General features: G+C 44.0%; 1 protein-coding gene across 1 annotated transcript; it reads left to right on the top strand.

The window, feature by feature from the left end:
* Nucleotides 1-10629: 10629 nt before the first annotated feature.
* On the top strand, nt 10630-14183 carry LOC136489748 (uncharacterized). The gene is made up of 4 exons (XM_066486302.1): nt 10630-10731; nt 12301-12351; nt 12449-12734; nt 12859-14183. The coding sequence occupies exons 1-4, from the start codon at nt 10630-10632 to the stop codon at nt 14181-14183; spliced, it is 1764 nt and encodes a 587-aa protein (XP_066342399.1).
* The last annotated feature ends 381 nt before the right edge of the window (nt 14184-14564 follow it).

Here is a 14564-nt window from a genome sequence, read left to right as displayed (position 1 = left end):
ACATTCGACTCTCAGACCACCGGACTTGACGGCCACTTGGTATCAATATAATTTCATATCCCAATTAAAACCATCTACGTCATTTTCGCTTACAAAATGCAGTGCAGTGCTTCTTCCATCAGATTGCAAGAAATAAGAACCTTATGTTTCCCTCGACGACTTTGACCTTGTTCATCCAACTCTACACCTAATACACACCGAACCATGATGCTTGCTTTAGAATTTGATAGTGCCAAGTTGAAGTTGTGTATTGTTACCCACAATTCTAGTTCAATGAAGAGGCCACTTCACAACGGACACAAAGTCAAGCAAGCCTGATGCTGCAGCCCTGACATTTTATTATTACCGTGCAATAAATAATGCTTTGATAAGGTTTTTGCGTCAATAGAGTTGGATGGGCGATTAGTGGAACAAGACTCAAGCGTATATTACTCATCAATTTGATTGTAGGAACTTCTGTTGTATTGTCAGGGTTGCATCTCCCCGGCTGACATTTTACTATCGTTCTATAAGTAATGATCTGATAACGCTCACCCATGTTCTTTACGGCTGCTAGCCTCTTACATGACCAACGAGATATGGCCGAATCAATACGGTCAATTGTGCTAACAACAAATCAGATTGGTGGGAGTCAGTTGGCTCATGCCGGTTCTTTCGGTTAGCCTCTTATATCACGCAGGTTATCTTGTTGTGTTTGGACGTAGCTACAACCTTAGATAAACACACACGTTCCCTGCGAATTCGATAAAATAATGGAATACTCCCTGATGAAAGCAACAACAATATTCGTACGCTTGCACATTCCTCTATGGACGTTAAGGTACCAAACATGTGTGTTCTTTTAGGAGGCCTTTGGGGTTTCCTGTGGTGGGAGTGGTGTTGGCCTTTGTGCTCCCAAATAATTTTATAGAGACGGTGCGATAAAAAAGCCATACCTTTGTCTCTTGAAATTATTTTTAGTTGTATATTGCATTTCACACGTCAAAAAAAGGATGAGATGCCACTTTTCTATGTAACACATATGATAAATTGTAGTTCTTTTCGTATGAGCTCATAAATCGATTAACTTTATGTGAATACTGTAGATCTAAATGTCATTTAAAATTTGTAGAGGCGTACACCTATATATATAATTCTAGAAGGATACACCATGTATTGCAGCGGAACTTTCTTAAATTGCACGTCCCTCATGTGGTCAATCACCTGTTAGCTTTTTACCTTTGCCTAATCGTCAATTTGTGAGTGAAATTGCGCCATGTTCATTTAGTCTTGCAGATGATTAATCGATTCACCATATCTGCTTTGTTTGTCTTCTGTGAGATGAATTTGATTTTGATTTTTTTATCCACCGTGGATGGACCTGCAAGCAGCTGCCGATTTTCCCATAGGGTTGCTGATTCCCTTGGCATAAACATTGCTGATACAGGATGCTCTCACTACGTTAATCAGGCTCATTCTTCATTTACTAATTTTTTGTTGCCTCCTTGCTGGGTCGCTTGTTGATTCCCATCCTAGTTTGCCGTTCTGTGTCTAGATCCTGACTCCATGGAGTACTAACTACAATATGATCGGAGCACTATTTGGATCTGGAGAGTTCAGACCTAAAAAATGCTTCATTATATACTTGCCGGCATATATTAATAAGGAGAAGAGAGAGCAGACCGTCAAGGAAGGCCAAGATAATAAAAGGACTATTCACAATCTAGGAATACAACAATGAGCCACGACTGGCTCCCAAACAACAACACAACCTACCCTCCTGTTCTTTCTCGCCTAACAAAACTAGCTACCGATGTCTTCTTCCATTTCCAAAACCATGGTTCCAATGTGGGCAGCTGTGACAGTAGGTTAGCCAGCAAGACAAACATCACCGTTTAGACTGGAACTAATCAACAGTGCACCTGCAACAGCACTGGCTATGGTGTTCACTTAAAAAAAACAGCACTGCCTATGGTGGAAACCCCTCTTAATGTACCACACTTAGGGCCTCCACAAACCACAGAACCAAGAGGCAAACGTCACAAAACAAACTATCAGAAATGGCCAATTTAAGACCGACCACAGTTGTCACTAAAATAAGACAATATTACCACTACTACAGATCTGACATTCACTGCCAACTTCATCACTGTCGGTTTTTAAGAAACCGGCAGTGATAGTGCCTCCCGGCACATCACTGTCGGTTTTTTTGACATATCCGACAATGATAGGACCAACCGACACTAATATTGGGTCATCATTGTCCGTTTGTAGCTAAAACCGACACTGATACTATCACTGTCGGTTCTAGCCAAGAACCGACACTGATATTGGGTCATCACTGTCGGTTTTTCGAACTGACAATGATATAGTACAAGAAAACTTTCATGACTTTCTCATATGATGTCCGATGAAGACAAACTTTATATCAATGTTGTAGTACTCGACGAGATCTACAACATTGTAGTTCAAACATTTTTTATTTAAGATTGTTTGGATGTCCAAATATACGCCACAAGAGTTTGTAAAGTTAATACCGACGGAGTCCATATTCTCCATAGTCATAAGTGAGTGTGCAGTTGTAGTTAAGAACCTTGGATGGAGAAGTGACCAAAACAAAAGTTGCAGATATTGAAAAGTTATGCAAGTTTGTAGTTTACAAGTTTCTTATTTGAAGTCGTTATGATGTCACTCTATTTTATTCGCAAGATTTCATAAAAGTTAATACCAACTAAAAAGCCATATGTTCCATACTCATAAGCAAATGTGTAGTGGTATTTGAGAATCTCGGATGGAGAAGCAACCAAAACAAAAGTTATAGATCTCGAAAAGTTATGCGACTTTGTGGTTGACAACTTTTTATTTGAAAACTATTTATCTAACGAAAATTACGTTTGATTTCTCAAATTTAAAATTTGAATTTTTCAAACGACCTTAGATAGAGAAACACCTAAAATAAAAGTTGTAGATCTTGAAAAGTTGTGCAACTTTGTAGTTGACAACTTTAAAATTTGAAATCATTTATCCAACAAAAATTACTATTGAATTTTCTCACATTTGAAATTCAGATTCTTCAAATGATCTCGGATGAATAAATGACCAGAACCAAAGTGTTTACACCGAAATTTGGAGAGGGAGTCATAGGAACTCGAAAGCCCCCCCCCCCCCCCCAGACCGTGTCGTCAAGGGATCGATTGCGTGCGATCTGAACCAGCTGATTCAAAAGCAAGAGTTGGAATCGGCTTTCTTCAAATAACGTTGGCAGATAAGGACGAAGGCCACGAGCGGTGCCAGAGCAGAACATGGTGGACTCTACAGAAAGGGAAAGATTAGAGTCCAAGCTATCTTAAATTAGGAATGTTTTCATTTATACCTAAGATTGTAACATATCGTGATCGAGTAGGATTTGTGCTTAGACCTCCGGGGTATAAATACTAAACCCCGGCTATTGTAAGGGGACATCCAATCAATCAAATACAAGTTTATTACTTTTTCGGCTCCGGCCACCCCTTAGGAGTAGGAGTAGAGTAGATCTCGGCGAGTTCTTCGGACGGCTGCATCGATCCGGTCAACCTCCATTGCTTGTTGTAAGTACCGTCATGGTTTATACCTCTGTTCGTATGGCTGCATCGATCCGGTCGACCCCCACTGCGGCTCTGGTATAAGCTAGTTATCAATTCTTGCCTAATTCAAGTATGACCTGTGTGATTCTGCCTCACACCCCACTGCTTGAATTAGATCAAGGTCAAGTTATTGGCTCTACCTTAGAATGTCAGTCTTTGGTAGATTTATTAAGTTACCGTTATTGCTTATTGCTTCCATTGCTTATTTAATTGCAGCAATATTACTCTGCCCGATTGAGATTGATTTAGATCGGCCTTATGTCTTATTTAACCCATCGTTTGCTAATTCAGAACTGATCTAATCTTGCACTTTAAACGATGAGTTATGCTTTTATCGGCTGATTTATATCAATCTTAATCGTGCATAGCGTGCGGTTAAGGCATGTTCGATCTTGAGTAGATCTATTGGTTAGCGAGAACCGTTTCATGGCCCGTTATCACGGCCTGTGGGATCCTGCCTCTCACCCCACTGTTAACACCGTGAAGTGGGGATCGCTAACTATCAGATCTGTTCCTGAAAAGGCATGACCTTAACTGTGCGTTATGCCTAAATCGGCTGTTTAGCCGATATCGTGTGCTTTCACGAATAGTTCGCATTATGAGATCGTTGAAGTAGAGATAAGTTGAAAGATATGTTAGCCCCATGATCTTATTATTGTATTACGGTCTGCATGATTCTGCCTCATGCCCCACTGATATTAGTAATGAGTTAGGGTCGTTGAGTCTATTGTTATTTCTATAGCCTTCATGATTCTGCCTCATGCCCCACTGGTCATAGCGATAGATGAGATCTAACATGTTCATTAGATTTATCTTTATCAAATGGTTAAATGGTGTTGAATTGTTTCTTTACATAAAAGGAGTTCGGTTACTCACAATCATTGGCTCATCCTGAACTATTCATCTTTAACATTTTATTGCCATTGATTAATGCTTGTTCAATTAATGATGTATATCTTGGATGACAACCGATTCTTCTTATACTACCCCACGAGCTTCAATCGATTCATCTTCATAAATATACTGGAATCGGCTATTTAGCCGATCTCCTCGCATATCGGCTCTCATAGCCACACATTCAGGATTGTCTGGCAATACCGGCAAGTTCCGCCCTTAATTACTGATGAACTTTCTCTCCTTGTCAATTACAGGGTCAAATTGACTGGCATGCCTCGGAAGGATTTGCGCAGGATCGACCATCCCTGCGCTGAAACTAGGCGGATCTGCTCAATCGAGCGGACCCTTTCGGCTTGCTGCGTGTGTCCTCGGCACGGAACGAGATTTTGTGTCGACACACGTTTCTGGCATGCCCGGTGGGACCCCACAATCATCATGGCGGTTTACAACAACAATGACATCCTTATGTTGCATTACGAAGATCTACCTGATGGAGACAAGGATGTCATCAACAAAGCTACAGAAGAATTTCAGAACAAGTGTCTGTTGTCCTACTCCAAAACACGTGACAAACACAATTATTCAGAAATTTCCACTACCAAGAGTTCTACTACACGGACAGATAGATACAGTCGAAGCTGAAGACAGGCGTTTATTTACGGAAGCCATGGACAAATCTGTTCGGGATGCTCTATCAAGCCGCAATAAAGCTCTTGTTGACGCATTCCACAATGCAATGAAAGAAGCGATTCATGGATTCCCAATTGGTCAAGGTGGACTGATTTATTACGATATTCCAGATCTATCTACCCAAGGGACTAATCAAGTCGGTACCAGCCATCAAGAAGCCGTACCAGCTGGTAATGGTAAGGTCCAGATAGCTCAAGGATCACCTGAACAAACTCAAGAAACTGCTGCGAATCAGACGCAGTACAATTCTGGACCACCAGTACAGCACGTGCAATAGCCGACGGGGCAAAATCAGAACCAGGTGATCAATTTTGGCACAACAGGCCACATAGCGTCGTCGGCTCGAAAAATAGCACCATCGGTTCAAAAGATCCACAGGGATATAGATCCTTATGTCTACAATCAGAGACTTCAAGCAGCAAGCTAGCAAAAGACCCAGCAGATCGAGATTCCACAGGGGTATCACTAAAGCACGGATTACAACACCATTCACATGATGCCAAATCTAGGGTACCAAGGCACAAGGGATTTCAATGCACAGATGAGTCAGCAAGTACAGAGGAATCCAAATTCAAACGCTGATGAGTTGCTGCTAAGGGTGACTGAAGTGATGAAGAATCAGTTTGGTCTAAAGCCAAAAGGGGTGACCTTTTTGTACAAACGCTCATATCCAGAATGGTATGATTTGGTCGCTCTCCCCACCAATTACAGGCTCCCAGAATTTGCTAAGTTCACTAGCCAAGGTAGTATAAGCACAATAAAACATGTCAGTCGGTATCTTACACAATTAGGTGAAGCATCAGTTGAGGACGCCCATCGAGTTTGATTCTTCTCTCTGTCCTTGTCAGGACCAGCCTTCACTTGGTTTTCATCGTTGCCAGTTGATTCTATTACCAATTGGGCTGATCTGGAGAAGGGATTTCATACATATTTTTACACTGGGACTGGAGAAAAGAAGATTACCGACCTGACAACTATGAGACAGAGAACTAATGAATCGGGAACTGAATTTCTTCAGAGGTTCCGAGAGATCAGGAACTTGTGCTTCTCTCTGAACTTGGCCGATGATCAACTAGCTGCTTTGGCTATCCAAGGAATGCTACCTATGTGGAAAGAGAAGCTGCTAGGACAAGATTTTGACAACTTAGGTTAATTGGCTCAACGAGTGGTAGCACTTAATAGCCAATTTCAGAGCATACGCAGAGATACCCGATTCTAGAAGAGTACCTCAGTGGCTAAGGCTTATGATCCATACTCAGTTAATGAAGGCTATGAAGATGAAGAAGAAGAGGTTGCTGCAGCTGAGTGGAATTGGGGCAAAAAGACAGTGATGGTGCCAAATCCTTGGGGGAGAGAAGTCGAGGAAAGCTATGATTTTGATGTCACCAAATCTGACAAGCTCTTTGATTTCTTGCTTGAAAAAGGACAGATCAAGTTGCCTGATGGTCATGTCATGTTGCCCCCTGATCAATTGAAGAATAGGAAGTTCTACAAGTTCCATAATGCCACCTCTCATTCCACTAATGAATGTAGAATCTTCAGGCAGCATATATACAGAGAGCTATTCAGCAAGGGAGGCTCAAATTTGATACGCCCCGGAAGATGAAAATTGATGATAATCCTTTCCCGGGAGAACAGAACATGGTCGATGCCAGGTTATTCAAAGGAAAGACCAAAGTCCTAACGTCGACCAAATCGAAAGAAGCCAGAACAGTTTATCCTAATATGCAAGTATCGGCTGACGAGTACAGAGAGCTTAGGAGGCGGCGTACCGAACAAAATAGCCGATACGAGCAGGGGGGCACATCGAAGACAGAGACAACAAAGCAGCGAGTTACATCTCGGATCCTATTGAATAAATGGCAGCGGCAGAAGGAAAGGAATTATCAATGTTGGTTAGAAGATCAAACGTACCAGCATCGGCTGGAAGAAGAGAGGCATGAAAGAGAACAGACCAAAATACATTGGAATTGTCCTTTCTTCAGACATTGCTGGAACGAAGGTTTGAAGTTGCCTACCAGGCATGACTGTCCAGAATGTAGTGATCGATATCGGGAGCATAGGCAGTCTCAAACCAACTGCCGATCCATCCGTGTTCAAGATACTTACCATCATAACATGGATCGGCGCTTAAAAAATAAAAGTGTTCATGATTGGCTTGAGAAAAGAATCATTGATCAAGATTGGGCTGATCATGAAAAGGAAAGCAATGAAAGAGGATATATGTGGCAGGAAAACCAGTGGTGCCCAGGAGATTTGATGAGAAGCCAATAGAGGAGGGTGCAGCGCCTAAGGAATACGGAGATGGAACAGGCTCGGGCACCTGGTAAAATTCAAGTGTGGCTCACCAAGCAAACAGCCGATAGAAAGCAACCATCGGCTAGTATTCAAATGGTTTTCATGTTGCCATCGGAATTCAGGGCTCTGGCAGATCAAGAAGTTTATTCCGATTTCGATGAATCGGAGTATGAAGAGATGGTTGCCGAGTTGACGGTCATGCAGCATGCAATATTCGACAGGCCAGTCAAGCATCGGCACTTGAAAGTGTTATATATGAAAGGCCTAGTTGATGGAAAACCGATGAGCAAGATGCTAGTGGACGGAGGTGCTTCTGTCAATCTTATGCCTTATACTACTTTCCGTAAGCTTGGCAAAGGACTAGAAGATCTGTTGGAAACCGATATGATGCTCAGAGACTTCAGAGGTAACACGTCTAAAACCCTCGGGGCAATAAACATTGAACTGACAATTGGGAGTAAAACTCTGCCCACCACGTTCTTTGTGATCGATGGGAAAGGATCATATAGTTTACTCCTCGATCATGACTGGATTCATGCTAACTGTTGTGTGTCATCGACCTTGCATCAGTGTTTGATTCAATGGCATGGAGATGATATCGAAGTGGTTCGTGCTGACGAGTCTGTAAGTGTTGCAACAGCCAATCCAGTCTTTTAGGAGTTGGGAGATTTTGAATGTTTCTCTAGCAAGACATGGGAAGGAGGCTTCATTAAGATCAGCAATGAAAGCCAACAGTCGATGCAAGCAATCGGCTCTGAGAGTTTGTTTTAATGGAAGAAATCAAAGCTTCACGTCGGCCATCGGGATAGAGGAAATAAGCATTAGTTCTGAGTATAAAGATAGGCCGACGTATGAATGCTGAACGAAATTACAATTGTGACTCAGAGTTGATGAATTTCATAAGGAGTTTCTGTTTCGCTCAAATAAAACGCTTGACCCAGGTTGATTAATCATCTAACCTTTTATATTGAAAAATTCTGCGGGACGTTATCCCAGCATCTGATCAACGACTGATAGCCGATTTGTTCTTGGCTCTAATAGCCGGTATCAGGAAGGTATCGCCTCTAGTTCAAAAATGAAAAATCTTCAAAGATAATGAAAGCCGATACGATAAGTATCGCCTACGGAGCAGAAGGAAAAACAAAAACAGGAACAACTACACACAAAGACATTTGCACTAAGGCGCATTCATGAAGGAGAAGTCTTTGTTCATTGTTTCCCCTAAGTACAATCTAGCTGAAGATTTTATTCACCACATCCTGGGCAGATGTGATGTCCACGATGGCCTCCGTTGCTACAACAAATTCCTCCATTAAGTCCTTATGTTCCTAAGGACTGTCGCCTACTGGGAAACCGGTCTCCATGGCGTGGAGCTCATACCCTGTCTGAACCTGCACCGTGGTCAGCGCCACTGACGCACCGTGACGAACACCATGAAGGGCGATTTCACGGACACGGACCGGGATATCTTGGAGACGAACGCCGATGGAGGAACCCCGGGCATTGACAGCGTCCACGGCCGTGTTCGCCACCAGTTGAAGAGATTCCAACTGTGCTGTCAAGGCTGACAATCACGAGAAAAGAAGACGGTCAAGATGAAGATAATGGAAGAGAAAGCAAAAGCCTTCATGGGATTCATCTTACCCGCCACCATGGCGTCGGATTTGGCTAGCCGCGCTCGGATGGCGCTGGCCTCCTCCTCAGCCGCGTGAAGGGCGGCCTAGGAAACCGTGAGGCGAATCTCCAGTTACTCGTTCTCCCAAGTCACCTCGGAGTAACGGTTTTGGGCCATCCACCACTCATGAAGATAGCACCGGGCGTCATCGTCGTTGTAGGAATCAGAAGAATCCGACGATGAGGCCGGCACAGAAGATGCATCATCAGAAGGCCCACCGGCCCTCGGGAGGAGACGAAGACTGTCATTCACAACAAACCTGCAGGCGAGTTAGAACTATTCATCATCATGAACAAGAAATGTTGATCTCACCTCATGCGTCGGAGACGCTGGTTCATTGGCATTCTCTCCTCCAGGATTTCTTCCGCCGCACGCTTACCCCGGCTATCTTCGCCAGCCATGGAGAACGATTGGATCGACGAAAGTAGGGAATGAGAACCGCTACAGGATTTCAATAGGCGGAGAAAAGCAGAGAAACAGTTACGAGTAGGGATGTATTCGAGGCCGAAACTACCAACTGGTATTTAAAGACCCAAAGCGAAGGGACGGACGTCTCGGGACATGTAAAAGGCAGCAGCAATTAATGTGAGGCGAGGCGTCACTTCACTAATGCCGATGGGAATACAACACTGAGCAACTGAAAGGTAGGAAATCGAAGGGTTCTCTTAATGAAAGCCGTGTTTTCAGACTTGGTTAAACTAAGGGCCTGGATCGGCTATAACAAATCGGCTCCTTAGCCGAAGGAGGAAGCATGAGAAAATATGATCGGTTCTACACAAAATCCACGATGACGTGCAGATTTCAAGTCTGGGGCACCGTGGGTCGCTCTCGGTACTCCTAGTCAAATGGCATCAGCTCCCGCAGACCATTGACTTCTCAAGCTGATCTAAAAAATATTCTCAAAGACACATTTTATGACGACCAAAAGCGAGACAGCCGGTGTGGTCGCCTAAATCAGGGGGAACTTTATTGGCTCAGGCGTTGCACGTCTGGTACATTTTGAAGGCACTAAGAGGAGGAGAAGGATTCGGCAGATCAATGGGGAATATTTGAAGGAATATTACCCTAACATTTGGATTAATACTCAATGACCAATTCGCTCGACTGACAGCTCTAATAGCCGATACCAGAGAGGTATTGCTGCTGGTGCGAAAATAGACCCAGAAGAGTGAAAGCCGGTGCAGTGCTTGTCATCCGTGGGGGCAAAGCAAGCATAAACATAGTAATGCGCATGGTGCCAAGACAGCAGAATTATCTGCTAAATGTCGCCTATTACAAACTACGGTCCGAGGAAAACCTTGCCTACTATATCATCGGCCAAAGTGTTAAAGGCTACAGAATTGGCGGCATCCATAAAATCCTCAACCAAGCCCTCGTGCTCCCCAGGGTGTACTGCGTCTGGAAAAACATGGGGGAGAAGCTGAAGATCGGGGCCCGAACGGGCTTAGCCAACGCCATGGCAGCACCATGGCGAACGCCATGAAGAGCGACCTCCCTGACGCGATTCGGAATATCATGCAAACGAACCACCGGAACGACACCCCTGGCATTAACGAATCCCGCAGCATGGTCCGCGGCTGATCGAAGACTCTCTAGTTGGGCGGATAGATCTAAAGGATTCAAAGGGGAGATGATCAGAACCTTGAAGAATGAAACTAAAAGAAAAAAAAGGATATGATGTGTGTCTTACCTGTGATTCTGGCCTCGGCCTTGGCCAGCCTATCCTCCACTGAATCGACCCTAGGAGGCGACTGACATCTAACCATGGCTAGAGTCAATTCCACGAGAGAGAGACAGTCAGCAAGGCTCTGTCCATATCGATCGATGGAGGCAAGCAGACCGTCATTGTCAATCTACCTCGTCTAGCGGCGGAGAAACTGGCGACGAGCCATCGACGAAGAAGGCCCCAAAGGCCGAACAGAATCGGCCCTGTTTCCCAAGGCAGTAAGGGCACCGTGGGTTATATCCTCCTGGCGGCAAAGGAACTGACGCGATGATGCAGATCCATTAAGGGCCTCCTCGGCAAGCTTCTTGTTGTTCTCCATGATTTTGAACCTACGGGAACACTACTAGAAATCCTTTCATCTATGACGTTTTGGGTATGACAATCCCAAATTTTGTCACTGAACAAGGTTCATCAATGACGAAATTTCGTTATTCGGCATGGATGACCGGTTTGGGCGTCAACCCCTTTGTTCAACTGTGACAAAGTAGAAGAAATCGTCATAGAAATGTTGTGAACTTCGTCATAGAAGTGAAGCTCAGTAGTTTCACCGTTGAGGTCCCACTTGTCAGCCAAAATTTTTGTCATAAAAGTGAAATTAAAAAAATATGCGGTGCCTAGGAATCAAACCCAGGACCTGCACTTCCCAAGCAAGATGGCTTACCATCACACTACGAATTCAGACGTGTTACAGAGTGGAAACATTAATTTATTGTCTGTTTGAATAATTCATATATTAAAAAAATGTGCTGTGCCTAGGAATCGAACCCAGCACCCTTCACTCAGAGTCAAGCTGCCTTACCATCAGAACACGACTTTGGTCATGCTCAGAGATGAATTTTTTTTCTTATTCGTTTATTGAATCAGTTCTATGACTCAAACCCAATCCAATCGTGCTGCCCCCAGATCCAAACCCAACCCAAATCTGGCAGAGGGCGGGAGTAGGTTCTCCGCTGGCGGCGAGCCTCTCCGATGGCCAGCTCCGGTGAACCGTTCTAGCAGCCTAGCTGGTACGGGATGCGCTGGCGGGCAACTGCTCTTGCGGTGTAGCGGGCTGCTCCGGCGGGCACCTGCTGCAGAGTAGGTTCTCCGCCGGTGGCGTGCCTCTCGGGCATCTACGGCGAGCCTCTCCGGCGGATAGCTCCGGCGAACCGCTCTAGCAGCCTAGCTGGTACGGGATGCACTGGCAGGCAACTCCTCTGGCGGCGTAGCGGGCTGCTCCGGCGGGCACCTACTGCAGCGTAGCTGCTTCGGTGTGCACTGGCGGCGTGCTATGGTGGCTACTTCAGCTACTTAGAGGTATTGTCCCCTCCCATTGCTTGCAATTTGTAGAGTAGTAGATGTTTAGACAAGGATTGGTAGAGCAGTTCATAGCTTTTGTTCAGCTACTTAGGCCTAATTTTTTTTGCATTCAGAAGATGGATAGAACATGGATTCGTGCTACTCAGTTCAGCGATGAGTTCACTGTAGGTGTTGATCAGTTTGTCTTTTGTTCGAGATAGATTCAATCCAAATGATGCTATACGTTGCCCATGTCGCAATTGTCTGAATCTGTCTTCACAGAGTCTGAAAGATGTGCATGACCATGTTTATCTCCATGGATGGTCAGCTACATATACTTGGTGGGTACACCATGGAGAAGATTTTGATGTTGACATTGTGGAATTTGGAGAGGATGAAAATGTACCTACCTATCTAGGTGATGTGGTAAATGTAGAGGAGCCCGACAATGAAGATGGTCATGATTCGGTAGAGATGATTGCAGACTTGTACACAGCTGTACAACAAGATGGAGAACAACCTATGTTTGTGAAAGTTCTTGAAGATGCAAAACATGCTCTTTGCCCGGGTTCAGTTCAGTCTAGGTTCTCTTTTCTAGTAAGATTGCTACATATCAAGTCATACTACAGGGTCAGCAACACATCATTCAGTGCATTTTTGAAGTTATTGTCAGGGTCATTGTTGTCTTCCAGATTCATATGACAAAGCAAAGAAGTATCTCAAAGAGTTGGGCCTTGGATATGAGTTAATCGATGTCTGTGACAATAACTGTGTGTTGTTTCGCAAAGGACTTGAAAAACATGACATGTGCCCAAAATACAAGGAATCTAGGTGGGTAGATGGAGATGCTGCCAAATGGATTCCTAAAAAGATTTTGAGATATTTTCCTCTTATACCAAGGCTGAAGAGGATGTTTGCAAACAAAGCAACATCGGAGGAGACCCAGTGGCACAAGGATAAAAGGGTTGCTGTGGAGAATGAAATGACCCATCCAGCTGATGGCTTAGCCTGGAAAGATTTTGATGCTGTGTTTCCAAGCTTTGCTAGAGATGCTAGAAACCTAAGGCTTGGTTTAGCAACAGATGGGTTTAATCCATTTGGAAACATGAACACAACTTATAGCATGTGGCCTGTACTTGTAAAGGTATACAATCTACCTCCATGGTCATGCACTGCTACATCCAACTACATAATGGCATTGCTCATCCCAGGACCAAAGTCTCCAGGAAAGGACTTTGACGTATTCTTACAGCCTCTCATTGAGGAATTGTTAAAACTCTGGGAGGGAGTCAGTACATATGATGCATTCACTGGTGGGAAGTTTGACCTTCGTGCTGCAGTACTATGGTGCATCCATGATTATCCAGCTTTGGGTGTATTGTCAGGGCGAATCACTAAAGGTTACTATGCATGTATCTATTGCAACAAAGATCCATTATCAAGGAGTCTTAGGAAGAAGATATGTTACATTGGACACCGTCGCTATCTTGATAAAACCCACAAGTGGAGAAGAAGCTTGGCCTTTGATGGACATCGAGAGAACCGAGGTGAGCCAGGAAAGTTGAGTATGCATGAGACATCGGAGTGTCTAGAGAAATTAAAAGATGTTACTCCTGGTAAGGCTGATGGTACCAAGAAAAGGAAGCGAGGACAGAAGGACAAGGAACCAAAATTGTTTAGCCGAAGGTCCACTCTATGGGACCTTCCTTATTGGAAATATTTGAAGCTGCCACATAATCTTGATGTGATGCATATAGAGAAGAATATATGTGATGCCCTTCTAGGCATAATACTCTGTCTTGAGAAGAATACGGATACAGTTAATGCGAGACTTGATTTGCAGGATATGGGCATACATCCTGATTTGCATTTAGAAGAAGATGAAGACAATTCAGTTTCCATGCCAGCAGCATGGTATTCCATGGAAAAAGAAGAAAGGGTTGCATTTTGTGTATTTCTAAAAAGTATTCGGTTTCCATATGGATATGCTTCCAACCTGACAAGATGCATTAGTTGAGATGGTTCCAAGGTGCAGGGCCTCAAAACCCATGATTGCCACATCCTTCTTCAAAGAATTTTAGCTATTGGTCTCCGGGGACTAGTGCACAAGGACATATATGTAGCAGTTGCAGAGTTGGGTAAATTTTTCCATGAGCTTTGCAGTAGGAAACTAAAGGTTGATAGATTGAAACGTCTAAAAGCAGATATCCCTATGATACTTTGCAAGTTAGAGAAAATATTTCCTCCTGCTTTTTTTGATGTGATGGTCCACTTAGCTGTCCACCTTCCTGATGAAGCACTCCTAAGAGGTCCTGTCTAATATGGATGGATGTACCCAATCGAACGGCAAATGGGCACTTTGAAGGGGTATGTGAGGAACAGGGCCAGACCTGAAGGG

The sequence above is a fragment of the Miscanthus floridulus genome, chromosome 10, assembly GCF_019320115.1.
Source record: "Miscanthus floridulus cultivar M001 chromosome 10, ASM1932011v1, whole genome shotgun sequence".
Classification (NCBI taxonomy): domain Eukaryota; kingdom Viridiplantae; phylum Streptophyta; class Magnoliopsida; order Poales; family Poaceae; genus Miscanthus; species Miscanthus floridulus.
The sequence above is the reverse complement of the archived record's forward strand: the minus strand, read 5'-3'. Positions and strand labels throughout refer to the sequence as shown.

Coding starts and splice junctions, on each gene's coding strand:
- LOC136489748 (XM_066486302.1), top strand. CDS start 10,630: ATGGCGAACGCCATGAAGAGCGACCTCCCTGACGCGATTCGGAATATC. Junction 10,732..12,300: donor TTAACGAATCCCGCAGCATG/GTCCGCGGCTGA, acceptor TTTTGCATTCAG/AAGATGGATAGAACATGGAT. Junction 12,735..12,858: donor AAAACATGCTCTTTGCCCGG/GTTCAGTTCAGT, acceptor GTTGTCTTCCAG/ATTCATATGACAAAGCAAAG.